The sequence below is a fragment of the Xiphophorus couchianus genome, chromosome 13 (assembly GCF_001444195.1).
Source record: "Xiphophorus couchianus chromosome 13, X_couchianus-1.0, whole genome shotgun sequence".
Classification (NCBI taxonomy): Eukaryota; Metazoa; Chordata; class Actinopteri; order Cyprinodontiformes; family Poeciliidae; genus Xiphophorus; species Xiphophorus couchianus.
In genome coordinates, this window is record NC_040240.1 from 24,987,118 (window position 1) to 25,002,817 (window position 15,700).

The 15,700-nt window shown below is 38.8% G+C and overlaps 1 protein-coding gene across 1 annotated transcript in view; it reads left to right on the forward strand.

Moving 5' to 3' along the window:
• Positions 1-11,324, forward strand: part of myo1g (myosin IG) — a 51,474-nt gene extending 40,150 nt beyond the window's left edge. The window contains exon 23 of the mRNA XM_028036023.1: positions 9,734-11,324. Within this exon, the coding sequence (XP_027891824.1) occupies positions 9,734-9,896 (163 nt within the window). The 3' untranslated portion in view covers positions 9,897-11,324. The remainder of the gene's footprint in view (positions 1-9,733) is intronic.
• Positions 11,325-15,700: the final 4,376 nt, after the last annotated feature.

Here is a 15,700-nt window from a genome sequence, read left to right on the forward strand (position 1 = left end):
ATCGGCTCCTCTTATTTCTAAATGAATTTTTAGGTCATGCAAAGCGTCAACCTGGTTCTGAAATAGCCGCTTCTGTCCCTCAGCGTTTGTCCTCGATGTTTTCGTCTCGCTGTCCGTCTCTCCTCCTCTGTCTGCCGTCGCCCAGGTTGCTCCTGGTTTTTATTTCACATCAGAGTTCAGACTCTAGTTTCAGTCATTTTGGTCAAACTCAGGTTAATGCATGTAGTTCGTGTGAAATAAGACCCCATCTGTTATCATTCAGCATGATTATTAAAATGTTTGATCACAATCCAGGTGGATTACGATACAAAAGCTCCTGTAAAGTATTTGGAGTTACTTCCTTGTCTGATTTTGGGAATCAAAGTTGAATATTTGACTCATCTTCTTCTTTTTGTTAGACTGGATAATGTTTTTGCATTTTGCTGAAAAACAACATTCAGAGCCGTAATTAAGCCAAAACTGTGCAAAATATATATACATGTTCCATTTAAGATAAAAAAACCTTCCATGATTATGTTTTACCCAAAACTCCTCAAACTCTCGGTTCCAAGTCAATAAAAGAATATTTTTACTGCATTTTATTCATTAAAATGGTTATTTCCTTATTTAATTATGGATTAATAATTTATTTGCATATTTTAATATATTTCTAATATTGTGTAAAAAGGCTTTTGTGGTTAAGTGGAAAATCTGTAGAATGTATCAAATCTAATTAATCGGCAGAATAATTGATTAATCGCCAAAATGATTGATTAATCTGTAGGATACTCAATTAATTGCCAGAATAATTGATGACTAAATTAATCGTTAGCTGCGGCACAAAACCATGTATTGGAAAACTTGAAAATGTTGCATTATTAATGTAACACATTAACATAACTGCCAGTATCAGTGATAAATACAGATTTATGTTGATTTATGAACAAAGGGAAGAGCTTCGTCTTTGTTTTGGAGTTTTTCCCGTTAATCCTTGACTTCCTGCTTCTCTGCCGACTGACCGACTTCCTGCTGCATTTCAGTGAATAATTCAGCGTCACTTGTGACCAAATGTCTCTTTCATGATATCAGACTCAGTTTTTCTCATGAATTGTGACATTTAGGTCAGTTTGAGCTCATATTAGTGACTCACGACATGCTGTTTGTTGGTCAGTTCTCCCAGCGGTGACTGGCTGTAAATCGCGTTGTTCCCGTTATCACACTGTTCCCACTTTGGGCCCCCTGCAGCCCCTTAGTCCTGCATGAATACATGAAAAGTAATTACTGTAAGAGGTTGCAGTCATGTGGTGGCACTGAACATAAAGTTGTGTTGTCAGTAACTCCAACGGAGCGTTTATTTATACAAAGTTAATTGTTTGTAATACTCAGAGGTTAAAATCAGACTCTGTGATTGGACGAATCAGAGCCGAGGGACCCGTCCGCGCTGCGACTCAAGCTGCGTTGGAAACCGTCGGCTGTGTCTGAAGTTTTCTGGCCGTCGTTGAGTCATTTTTCTCAAAATGTTTCTCCGAAGTGAGACAGGAAGCGGCGCCTGCTGGGGCCGATGAGGCGGCTCCTGATGATGGCGAGGGACGACCCGCGGGGCCGGGCGCCGCCCGTGCACCTGGACGCCGCGCGGTTGATGCTGCCCGCCGCCGCGTGGCCCAGGATGCGGCTGTTGCCCTGGAGACGGTCTCCAGGAAGCCGGACGTGGCTCTGATTAGGATGCAGGTGGAAAATGGCTCAGAGTAAAACGCTGGAGAGAAAATATGTTTTAGTCGACATATTTTAGCAAAAAATAAACAGAAAGTGGAAAAACCATAAAAATCAAAATATATTCACTTTTCTGCCAAATATTGTCCCAGGTTTTATTTTTTAGAGCTAGGAGAATCCTGATTGTTGGACTCCTGCAGCAAAAACGATGAACAAAACTTTTTAAATAATGAATCAATTTATTAATCGAAGTTAATTCAGACAGGAAACAGATTTTTCTTTTTATCTGTGCAAAACAATTTTTATTTATTTTCTCTTTATTGTTTTTAGTTTTTCTTTTTGTTTTTAAATTTATTTTCTTTAAATATGTAAAGAAGTAAGATACATGTAGAAGAAAGTGGTCTTGTGCCAACCTCCTTTTCAAACAGACTGAATATGAATGTTTGAAATAAAGTAAAATAAACGAGGATTGATCTTTTTCCAGGTTTTATTTCTGGTCATTTTGATGATTCTGGTTTACAGCTGATTAAACAAATCCAGAGTCCTGTTTCTCAGAAATAGAAAATAATTTTAATTCTTATTGAAACTAATCATCAGACAGTTTCTGCTTGCATCAGTTACTGCGCCGGTGCGGCGTAGCACGGAGCAGAAAGGAGATGATCCTGAAGCGTTTCAGACGCCGGCGCGGTTCCTCTGGTGAACGCAGCCGTTGTTTCCTCTGAGTGTGAAAGCTGTTTGAACCCGTCGACGCCTGCTGGGCTTCACGGATCAGACCGAACCAGAACCTACCACAAAATCCTGATTTCAGTTCACTTTGGTAAAAAAAAAAAAACATTTTATATGAAGCTAATTTTTTTTTTTTTTGGTACCAGTTTACAATAAGTTCATAGATATGTCACTAATTCATCTCTAAGCACTTTATAAATCATTAATAACTGTTTATTATGCATTAATTAAGGGTGAGGCGGAAACTATGTGCTAAACAATCACATTTACAACTAGTTATTGTGCTTACAAGTTGGTCTGAAATGTTTATTATAGCAACTCTAGATAAAATATGTAGGTGAACAGATTTGGGAAGAAACTGGTAGATTTTGTCTCCTTCTCGTCCTTAAGGCATAATAAACATTTATTAAGGATTTATAAAGTGCTTAGAGATGAATTAATAACATATCAGTGAACTATTTATTAGCTGTCAGTAAGGAGAGCGTTTTAGTAAAGTGCATGCTAAAAAAAGTAGAAATTATCAAAGTAACCTGAGGTTTGGTTGGATTATTTTCAGTGAATACAAGATTTTCAATGTTCTTTTTAAAAAAAATAAAACTGAGTCAATATTTTCAAATAAAACTTGTTTAAATGATTATGGAGCTGTTTTGATAATTAGACATCCTAGTTTCCCAGCTGTACCTGAACGCAGCGTTAGTTGATCTGATGCTACAGGCAGGCGGATCTGGACAGAGTTTAATCTGATCTCTGGGAACCTAAACTCTCCCAAATAGCTTTCTGTTGATGTTTGTTAAGCAAACCTGGAGAAAAATGGCTGCCGATCAGTCTGGGGCGGGTCGTCTGCTCATCTCCAGACTATTGGACTTTCCATCATTCAGATCTGCCGTTCTGCAGATCTACAGCAGAACAGCTGAACACGAATTAAAGTCAAAGGTGCAATGGTCTAGTCAAAGTTCAGGTTGAAATGTGATTGAAATGCTGTGGTTGCTGCTGAAGGCATTATCTTTGTTAAAATTAAACCATTTGGGAGGTTCTAAACATCTGATCAGTTTTTTTATGTTAATCCTTAGAACCCAAAGAGGGTGTACTTACTTTTCGTAACATCGTCCCTTGTTGCTTTGGCTTCATCTTTGTCTAAATTTTCAGTTTTTTGGACCCTAGAGGTTCGATTCAAACTTGTAACACCAGATCAGCGACATCCTGACAGAAAACCTCTGGAACTGTAACAGGGTGTACTTACTTTTTTCATGACTGTATTTTGGGTTTGGTGGACTCTCCGCTGAATAGTAAGTGAGACCTAAAAGCTGCTACCTTTTCCTGCTAAGTGACCTAATGGTTAAATAAAAAGCTGCAACCCGCTGGTCAGGTTGGCTGAGCAGAACGACTGCAGGCTGGAGAAAACTTCTGCTTTCCATCAAAACTCACCAACAAACATCCAGAATCAATGAGACGCACAAACTGCAGAGCAGGTTGGTCTCGTTTGTTTTCTCCAGAGGAGATATGTTGGTCAGGAGGACCGACTACCAGCCCGAAAACTGGAGAAACACAGAAGAAGAACGTTGATGGAAGTGATAATGGCCGCCGGTGTCAATGGAGTCCGATGTGGACTCGGAACCAACAGGACTGGGATGCGTTCACTGACACAGACATAATTATAATTTAAGCTATTGTTTACATCCAGATTTACCATATTTGGCTTCTTCTGGTTCAGAATTATGACACAAGTCGCACATTAACAACAAAAATGTCAAAAAACAATCGGATACAATTTAGTTCCACATTTGGAAGTGGCACCATCTGATTTTTTTTCTTGGTGGTGAAAGGTTTGGGATTGGGCCATTCAGACTGCAGAGGAACAGTGAATATGGGTCACATTAAAACAAATCTGATCTGAGTCCCATTCTGATGCTTGTGTTTGTATTACAAGTCAAGATTAAGACCAGATTGTGTTGAGACCAAGATGAGACCAAAACTTTTAGGGCTGAGACCAATTCCAGCGCGTGATGCAAATATTGGGTAACGTTAGCTTGGTGCACTAGCTAGCGGTGGCAAACAGCTGACAAGAAACAGAGAATACTTCCCTAAAACATAGTGTATACCCTACATGGGCATCTTAATATTCATTGCTAATATTGACTAAATCTGTTTGTGTGAGTGCAGGGTAAAGAATTTTGTTAGTGAGACAATTTGCTAACGTGAGCTAGCTAGCTTTGCTTACATTTAGTGTGTATTATTCTGGCGGTTTAATAATATTTCCATAGTCAAGGTCTTGACTAGCCTTGAAATAAAATCCCGAGCCATCAATGACCGAGACGAGACCAATTCCAGCGCGTGATGCTAATATTAGGTGACGTTAGCTTGGTGCACAGGCTAACAGTGGCCAACAGCTGACAGGAAACAGAAACTAGGACCTGAAACATACAGTCTGTCCGCTAACTAATAGCTAATTTTAGCTAAATCTGTTTGTGTGAGGGCTGCGTAAAATACTTTGGTAGAGAAGCAAATTGCTAACGCTAGCGAGCTAGCTCTGCTAGCTTTTACACATAGCTTATGTATCAAAGTGCTTTCTTTCTGAGTGACAATAAAAGTTTGATGTAGTCGCCACTCTGAAACCAAAGTGCTGCAGAATTTACAAGCTGCTGTATTTTTTCTTCTGGATGTTTCACAGAAATATTCTTCATAATTTATGTTGCCGAATTTTAAAACTGAATATTTTGCAGACATTTTCTCTGGTCTGAGTACAACAGCATGTCTGTTAGATGTGCCAGAACATCCCAACCTCCCCCGTCAGATTCTTTATGTGATCTATACTTTTCATGTTTATTGAAATATACTTATTTATTACTATTTATTTATCTGCACTGCCTTGAGAGTTGCTATTTTTTACATTTTGTTGTGCATTCTTGAACAATGACAATAAGTGAATTCTGGGTAGTAAATAGTTACATTTACTTGAGTAACTTTTGAAAAAAATTACTTTTGAGAGTATGTTTACTGTGCCGTAGTTTTTACTTTTACTTGAGTAATTTTATTATGAACTATTTTTACTCTTGAGTAAAATTTCTGTATTTTCTTCCAACTGAATGAAAAACTAATAAGTTTTAACCAAAAACTCACCAGACACAGACACACACCTGTTGAAGTTTCATAAGTTTTTTTATTAATAGAAACTGATTTGGAAACATTTTCTTTTGCCCAATTTTGTTGTTTTTTGTTACTTATATGAATTATTGTCATTTTTTTCCTTAAAATTTAAAAGATTTCCATGTAACTTTACATTTTGTTCTGTCTGATGATGAAATTTTTAAATATTAAATGATTGATAATTTGATTAGTTACTCAGTACTTGAGCTGACTTTTTACCAAATACTTTTTTACTTGAGTAATTTCTTGGATGGATACTTTAAACTTTTACTCTCTGCTCTCCTCTGATTTTGATTTTGATTTTGATTCTGATTCTTTTCCTTTATTTTTCCGGATAAAGTTGAGTAAATCGGTGGATGAATTATCTGCAGGCTCTGCGGCTCCAGGGCTGTTTTGTGTCTGTGGTCGTAACGACCCACTGGGTACAAAGCCAGTGGTTCTCATGCAGTTATTATAAACCTTTGCAACCATCCCAGTGTGGAATAAGTACCAGTTCTAGCAGAGATTCTCTCCAGCGTGAGATGCTCCACTCTGCCCAACATTTCGCCTCCTGGTGTCGGTCGGGTTTGATGATTTCTCCAGAGTTGCTGCTTTGCCCCAGTTCTGTCTGCAGCTTCGCCTGCTCCAGTGATCTGGTTGTCAGAGCGGCGGCCGTGTCGAAGCATCGACTCCCGCTGCGCTCACAGGAACACTCACCGTCTGAAATCAGAGAAGAAGACACACGCAACCATTTGAACATGAAAAGTGACGAAAAATAAGCCTGATAACCCAACCCGCTTCGAAGTCAGGAGTCCTCAACGTTTACAGGGAACTCAACTCTGCAGAGAAACACAAACATTTTCAAATAATAAACTAGGGCAGCTTTATTACGATACCCCTCAATAAAATCTGGTTCAATAAATGAAATGTCTCCTAATCAGTACCAGGCTTTAACCTGAGGCTGGACAATAAATCACTAATATCTATTGTGATAGATATTGATCTATTACAATAGATCAATATCTATAGATAACTCATAGGCCTGTCACAATAAATCAATAATCACATGATAAAACGAGCTCAATCATTTCCATTGATGATTTATTGTTTTTCTCTTTTTTATCTCCAAAAACTGGAGGATAAAAGTCTTTATTTGGTGCTTTGGTCTCAACTAAACCTTTTTTTGATGGGATGGTGAATCAAACAGATGGTTATGGTTTAGGTTGAAGCTACACCAATGGTTAAAATGGTCTAGTCAAAGTCTGGACCTCAATACAACCTGCAGTGCCTGGATGCTCTCTGTCCATCCTGACTTAACTTCAGAAGGAACGATGGAGGAAACGACCCAAAAGTCCAACCAGGAAATGACTGACTTTGTTTCTGTCACATAAAATAAACTCCTTTAAAATTCTCGATCTGCAGTTACTGATTTCCTTTATTCAGGCAGACGATGATCTGCAAACATAAAATCATCCACTTTATGCTTTTAATGTAATCTTCAATAGTTCATTCAACCAATCAGGAAGCACTAATTGGATCATCTGAATTAAAAGTTTCAAGCTGAGGGTTTGAACTGCCGTCATCAACGGTGTCTGTTATTCCTCTAAACTCAGAAGTTGAATAAAACTCATATTTGCCAATAATCTGTCTCTTGTTCTGGTAAATATGACAAGCGTTGCCTCTCATCTGCAGTGTTGCTCTCCAACATGTGATGGCATAATTATTATGAAACACAGGAAACGTTTGGTTTCTGCTTCTCAGGATGGTTAAATCTGATTTTCTCTGCTGTTCCTTTAAGGTTTGCATGATGTTTATCCATTGTGGGAAACTGAAGACTCTCCTGTGATTCTGCAATGTGTTGATGCAGAGAAACAGTCGCTGTGAGCTGCTTTTGTGTGTAAACATGTATGACTGAAAGCTGCGTATCTAAGAACCACTTCAAACTGGATTAAAACCACTTTACACTCTCTTCCTTCGAAGATCTGTGCAAGGACCAAACCTCTGACAATAGTACAGCATCTGCACCAAATCTGGAAGACATTTAAAGGAATTAATATTGCTGAAAACTCCAATATGTCTACAGACTGATTACTGAACGTTGCAATGGATACCCATTTATTTGTGGATTTTTCTGTGAAAATTTTGCTTATTAATGTGTTTTTTGGCAGATGGTTCTGTGGTAGATTGGATCAGAACAGTGAACAGTCGGTGTGTCTGAGCAAACTAAGATCAAATGTGGCGTTCCTCAAGGAACCACATACAGCTCTCCTCTATTTGGTAACTTCATTCACACAGCAGGTTCTGATCATCAACTCCCACTTTTATTTTTTGCTTGGTTGTTCATGCTACTAATTCAGTGTGAACACAGTCAGACTCTTAGACCCCAAAGCGACTCACATTTGCCGCAGAAGACCTCAGATGCCATCTAGCAGAGCTGTGTCTGCAGCAGTAGAGAGGACCACTGCCGTCTCTGGATGGATTTTAAAGTTGCAGAGAGTGACCAGTCACCAGATGGTCAGCAGACAAAGGAAGCTGTAAACAGAAAGCTAACAGCAGCTTCTGACCCGGTTCTGTTTGGCTGTGGAGTCGGACCAGGAGTGGTGGGGTTGGGATGTGATGCGTTCACTGACTCAGACTGCTTTCATCACTTCATTATTATCAGTATGGGCCGTAGAGACTGCTGTCAGGTATGGGTTGCATTTGCCTGACGAACTTTTTGTTTTGGTCTCTCAGCAACCAGCACAGCCGTCTCCCAGCTAGCTGCTCTTCTCAGCCATGTTGTGAGTTTGTGCTCTGATCTATGCTGTAGATACCAATCTTCAGAAAACGCTGAAGATGGAACGGACCAAAAAAGCCAATTCTGGTCCAAACCTTGGTCTGGGTTTGGTTGACGTGAACTCTGGTTCAGTTTGAATGTATATGTGAACGCCAAGCGGACCTGAGACCACTTCAAAAGCAGGACGTGGACTACAGCGCAGGGCATTCTGGGTAAATACAACCAAAGTTAACATGCTAGCATAGTGCTAGTAGCAGAAATGGCTCGTGGTCTTTAACCAAAGACTAAAGAGAAATCATCCAATCCTCTGCTAAAATCTGACGCCTCCATTAACACTCAGTGTCTTCAGAGGTTTGTGTGTCGTTTCCTTCAGTGGTTCTTGGTGCAGCGCCCCCACAGGCCAGGAAGGGAACAGAGTAAAAAAACCGTAGCAGTTCAAAATGTACAAAATGTTGAAGTTTTATCCCAGTCAAACTGAGTTTACGTGACTATCAGGAGGGAAAACAGCCTTAGGAATGAAGCTGGACCTGATTGGGGATTGTTGGGGTAACAATGGGCTTACTTACAGTACTTATGGTATCTTAAAGCCGTGTCTTATTGGACAAATTAGATTAAAGACTTGGAATTATTCTGTTTCTAATTAATTTAAATAGAAACTATGAATTCAGCACCTTTTAAAATGACATTTCTCAGAAGGAAGTTCACAAAAAATGAGGATTTCTTCAGAAAAATATTACCTGACACCAACTACAAGTGCTTATTGTTGCAGCCGAGGCTGTTTGTGAGTAAACTCCCCAGCCTTTGCAGGCAGTAATGGATGAAATGAAGCCAGAATCCTCTCACATGTTTTCCTGTGACGCACTCACCTGGTGAAGCTGGATGCCAAACCCGTTGCATAACATCTATAATTATGTAATCTGCAGAAATCTAATTCATCTTCCAAACGCTGGACTTTAATTCCAACTTCCAGAGAGGAGTCGGGTCCGATCGGTCCGTCCGGGGGAGAGGGAGACGAAAAACATCATGACTCATCAGCTGCCACGTTTGCCAAGTTGGCTTAAAAACCCAAACCAGCAGCGGATCAGTTACTTTCTCAAAAACACGCAGGTGGCCACGAATAGCAGCAGCTCAGAGTCTGACAGGAAAATAACGTTTCAATCAGATCATGGAAGAGAAGTTGAATCTTTGGAGTCTGAAGTTTGGATCGTCTTCAAACGACACCAATAACATCATGACAGAATATCATGAATTCATAAAGAGTTTATGAAGAAAGCAGTCATCTAACACGCCGTCGTACTGAAGCCGTTTTCTGACCTACAGAGGTTTTGATCAATCAATGTTTTGTGTTTTAAGTGACTCTGTGATGTGAATCTGCAGTTTCCTGATTAACAGACAGAATTTTGTGTTTTTTTCTGCCAGCATCAGAAAATCTCTGCTTCCCGTGAAGGTCTGCCGCTCGGCGCTGCAGCTGCACATGCGAGGGAAATCCAAGAACGTGACGGTGGAAACCAAACCGGGTCAGAACGTGGCGGACTTCAAGAAGACCAAAGACGGTTTCATCCTCCTGGTTCCTGAGAAATGAGATCTGAGATCCAAACTGGGACTTTTTAAAACCCGGTTTGTTTCAGGGTGGAAACCTACAAAGGACTCAAGTCTGCCGCAAAACTGAGATTTTTCTGCTTTTTTATAGAATTTTTTATCATATAATCAATAATTATAATAAAATCTCTGCATCCAGGTGTGTTTGACCTGAAACACAACCATGGAGAATAAATTATTCAAGCTCTACCTGATTCTGATGCTCTGCAGAGGAAACTGGACGTTTATTTCCTTCAATCTGTTTAATTTGCTCTTGTTTTGCTTGAGCCCCTGCTGGAGAAACTCCCTTAATAAACTGAATTTACTGACTCATTAGAAGCCAAACCAGCTTTGGACGACCTGCTGAGGTGATTATCCCAGAATGTTCTGGAGATAAAACTGTTTGCAAACGTAACTCAGTACATCTGAACGCAGCGTGTGCTTCGGCTCCTTTTCTAGTCAGAAGAGATTCGTTTATCTGCTGAGCTGCGTTCACACGGCAGGAAGTTCAACACAAAAAGAAATAAATTATTCACAGAAGAAGCCAGAATGAAGTCTGATTTCAGTTAAATTTCATTAATCGTATGAACGACCACAAAAAATAAAAAACAAAAAATCAGAAAGACCTGTTGTTTGAATGTAGCAATAGTTAGTAAATTAAAGTGGATCGTTGGTGGTTCCCTGAGGAACGCCACCTGTGATTTTAGTTCGCTGAGCACATAGAACCAGTTTACCAGAACCTGACAGGCCCACTGATTTAGCTAATTCAAATATTACAGCCAACGTTTGGCAGAGTGAATTTCTGTTGACTTTAAAATTGCACTTTGACATTTTTAAACTAAATTAGCATAACAAAAACACAACAATTTCAACAAAAAAACAATATGAGGTGATTTTTGGGTCGTATCAAAGTTGGGTTATTTCACAAAACTATAATAGAAAAAGTTTTTCGGATCATACCAGTCACATGATCAACAACCGGATGTTGCCACTAGCGTAAACCACGAAGAAGAAGACATTAGGAAATAGTTGGACGATGTTTTTAATTACTTCTCATGTGAAAAGGTTTATTAAACTGTGATTTTATTTGCGTTTCTTATTTAATGGAAACGTCGCAATCGCGAAATTGTGTTTTTTCCCCAACATTAGCAGAATATCGACAAAGTTTTGCTCACATTAGTAATGAAAATGCAGCCACTGAATGTCGGAGAGGAGAAAATATGAGAAGGTAAGAATTTTTTAGAGATGGTTGGTTTTACTTTCTGTGATAAAAACTTGTTTCTGGTTTCTGTTAGAAAACTGCAGAAAACAGTGGGATGCTGGTGGTCACCTCATCTCCATGGCAACCATCTACCATCAACTTGTTAGCCTGTTGCTAACTAACAAGTTATAAAAAGCGATCTCAGACCTATCAATAAAAAACGTTTCCATTTCTGTGGCGATCTGGCTCTGATCTGGCTCATCCTGTTTGTCTTCTCGGTCTTCCCAAAGTGAAGAGTTTATTCCGAGGAACCGGGATTTAAATTCTCTAATCTAGAATCTGTTTTGGGTTGAAATGCTGCAGCTGAGCAGCGCTTCACGGATTTTACTGCATTTTTACAGTTTTTTATTCACCTGATTCTGACGGTGGATCCACATAAAACCGGGGATCTGATTAAAACACTGCAGAACCTTCGAACCGAACCGAGGCCCGTGTTAATCTGCTGCTCTCCCCGTTTCCAGCCCTCCAGTCTGATGAATCACTGGCTTTGTTTCCGTCATGTCGCAGCGCAGATTACAGCCTATATGTTGCTTTTATTTCACTCTAATCCTCTAATCGGAGCCGTGAAGCTCTGATTTATCAGTCATGAAGTGTGAGAGCAGCTTCTCCATCTGAGACATTTTAATTATTTCATTTATTGGATCAAAGGGAGATATTTTAACAAAAGCATAATCTTATTCAAAATGGTTATTTTCATCTTTTTCTCCTCTTTGCATCTTTCTTCCTGCCTGCAGTCAGAAACCATCTCCCAATCAGCTCTGCAGCAGTTCACTGATCAACTTTCACTTCAAACTAAAAATCTCAGATTCTTTCCAGGAAAAGCAAGGACATTTATAAGTTTAAAAGTAGAAAATATTCTAGATTAATCTTAGAAATTTACTAGATAAAATTTTCTAACATTTCTGAGTTTAAAAAGTAAAAAATTTCCCTGAATATTTTCTAGCAAAAAAAAAAAAAACAACGAAATTTTGGAGTTTGAGAAGACTTTTGAAAGTTAGAAAAATCCCAAATCAAAAAATTTTGGCTTTTGAAATTGAAATTTCCAAGCTGTTTTCTGGAAGATTTCTGAGATTAATCTAAAAATTTCTGAGTTTTTTTTTCTAGCAAATTTTCAACTTTTTTTAACTCTGAAATTTCCAAGATGTTTTTAGAAATGTTGAGGTTAAGGTCAATTTATTTTCTAGAAAATATTTATCTTTTTAAACTCAGAAATGTCCTTGTTTTTTCAGTAGAACATTTCTAAGATTAATCTCTAAATTTCAGAAATTTTTGGGTGGAAATTTGCTCCTTTTTTCCGTCTACATTGGCCCCTGTTTGCTCAACTTTACTTGTGCACAAACAGGATTCCTCCGAGTCTAATCTAATTTATCAGGACTGGAGATTGTTGATGCAATCACTTAATGTTCTGAGCAATTCCATTACACAAAAACTGGCACCTGGTCTGTCTCACTTTAGAGATTAGCCGACCTGCAGCGAGGATTTGGTAACGAGTTGGAGAGGATTTACCCGGGAATGTAATGTTTCCCAGGCTCTTGTGGTTTTTTTCCTCCCTAAATCCTCTCAGCGCAGAACAGGGCAGGTTTGGTGAGACCCGCAGGTTTCCAGCATCCTTCCGACATCAGGCTGAGAGGAGGTCACATGCTGGAGATTACAGTAACATGAGTGAGAGATTGCTTTTTCCTCTGACTCACTCCAGCAGCAGGAATGCTTATTAATCAGGAAAACCAAAGCTGCCATGTTGGACCGGCTGCATGGAAACACACAGGGGCCGTCAGGAATGAGACATCTTTAATCTGGAAAATAAACAGGACCTGCAAAACAAGACAAATACCAGGAGAATAAATCTGGAGTTCTGGGTTTCAGAATCATGCAGTACAGATATATGATAAGCTTTGTAGTTGAGACATCTCCAGTTGCGTTTCCATAAACCATCATTGAGCAATTTGACATTTTGAAAATGAATTCGCTTAAAGGAAACACGCCTGTAGTGTTTATAACGTTTTGTTGCTAGGGTGAGTTTATTTGGCAAAACTGCAAAGGAAACACTTTTAATAAACGACCAGCTGTTGCCACTTGGGCAAACTACGAAGAAGAAAACGACAGGAAGTAGTTGGAGGATGCTGCTGCTGTATATTTTTAATGATTTATGGCATTAACAAACTTATTTGTGTGTGACTTTATTTTAATTGTGTTTGTTATTTAATGGAAGCAATGCAACTGCAAAATGTGTTTTGACATTAGCGGAATATTGGAAAAGTTTTGTGCACATTTGTAATGGAAACGCTCTACTGGCTCCACCGGATTTCCTCAACCTGGTCTGAGTCTCGGACTTTGAGGAGTCATGAGTCAGTAACGAAAACAGCCAGGAAATATCACTGAATTGCCAGAATATTCTCCTTTTTTTTAAAAAAAAAAACTTTGATTGGATGTAAAGTGAACTGTTTCCAAGAAAGTGAGCAGTGATTATTTGGGAGAAGTAAATATGTCAGTACAGACTTTGCTTTCAGAGATGGCGGTGGCTACGTCATCCTGCTGTCACTAAAGGTAAGTGATGCTAGCAAAGTTAGCGAGCTAACGTAGCAATCTGCCTCTGTAATTAAATTCTATTCCTCGCCCTCACATGAAGAAACGTAGCCAATATTAGCGATAGACTTTAAGTTTGCAAGCTATGCACAGTCTGTGCTGAATGTCTCAGTTTCCGTTTCTTGTCGGCTGTTTGTTAGCGCACCCAGTTAGCATCGTCTAGTGTTAGCATGGGCGATGCTATCGATGACGTTAGTCATTCATAAATAAATAAACGTTACAGTCTCAACTAAATGTCTAATTATTAAGCAAAATATTAAAATGAAAGACACATATTTAGTTAGGAACCTAAATATTAAGTTTGAAGCTAAATATTTATCTCCAAATGAAATATTTACTTGAAACTGTGACATTTATAAATGAATGAATTAAATGAACTCATTTTCCCCTCCTATAACAGGTTAAATAAGCAAAGTTATTGCTGTTAATGTTTTACTGGGTAATTGTTCAAACGGTCCCATAGTTCTGGTCCAGTTCATCCTAAGCAAGAACTAGTTCAGCCAGGTTAAAAAGAACTGATTCATTTCCATGGGAACTGGATACTGCACTGTTCAGATTTCTATCTATTAAAAACAGTTGATAACCATAAATTATATTCCTCTTTTTTACTGGTCTAAAAAAGACTGGTCTATGATGGTCTATGCATCATAGACCATCACACACTATCCCAGTGTGTGATGCTTTACATGATGAAATATGAAAAAGTGCAAAGGATGTGAATACGTTCACGTAGCATTTTAAGCATAAAGTGACTATCTGATGCTTTCGGGATGTTTATACCCAATTTATACCCCAGAAATCTTGAAGGAGATGAGCAGGAAAGACAAACTACTGCTTTTACATTTCAGGTCAACACTTTATTAAATAACCAACATAGTAAATAACAATGTCATGAACAAAGCAAACAAAAACATGAAAAAATGAAACTGTTTTCTTCAAGTTTTCCCCATCAGCAGTATTTTCACTTTCACAGAGACACACCTGGCTCCAGGCGGAGGCTGGACGCTCCTCCATCAGTCGCCCTGCACAGAGCAGGTCTTGTCACGGAGCTGTTGCATCAGAGACGGAGCTGCGCCGCGACCGTCGCTGCCGCACAACGGCCGGCTTTGTGTCACCGGCAGCTGCGCTTTGATGAGAGACGCTACTGATGGCCTTCGTCTCTCTGAGGAGGAGAGATTCCTGCAGCTGCGCGGGAGGACAAATCTCCAATTTGGCAAAGAGACACGAGAAACTGAGCTGAGAGGAATTCACAACCCAAACTCAAGTAAACGAGATTCCTGTGTCTCAAATATTCCTATAAAAACTAGAATGACAGTATTTTTTCACTCAGCAGTCACATAGTTTGGGATTTTAACACCTTCAGCATGATGTTTTCTTTGCAACGGAAATTTGCAGCTGTTAAAAGGCAAAATAAAGCAGCTCAAACCTCTTTTTACCTTTGATGGGACATTAATCCTGCAAATTACGACTAAAATGAATGATCTAGAATGTAAAAATTCTGCAACCAATCGGTTTTTAACATCCTAACAAATTTGTTTGTGAAGGACTAACATCTTATTAAAGTACGACGATGTATTGGGGTCATAGTAGATGAAAAATATATATATATATATATATAAACTCAGACATTTTCTAGAAAAAACCCCCTGGAAATTTCAAAGTTTGAAAGGCTGAAAATTTGCTAGTTAAAAAATCAGAAATTTTCTAGAAACAAGGAAATTTTTGAATTTGAATATTTGTTAGAAAACAATGTGAAATTTTGAGATTAGTCTCAGAAATCTTGTAGAAAACAAGGGTTTTTCAGAGTTTAAATTTAAAATTGAAATTCTTAGATTGATCCCAGCAGATTTCTAAAATGTAAAGAAAATTTCCAGAAGACAAAAATTTTGAACTTGTCAAACTTCTCAGATGTTTGGGGAAAAGTTCTGAGATTAATCTAAGAATTTCTGAGGTTTTGACAGAAA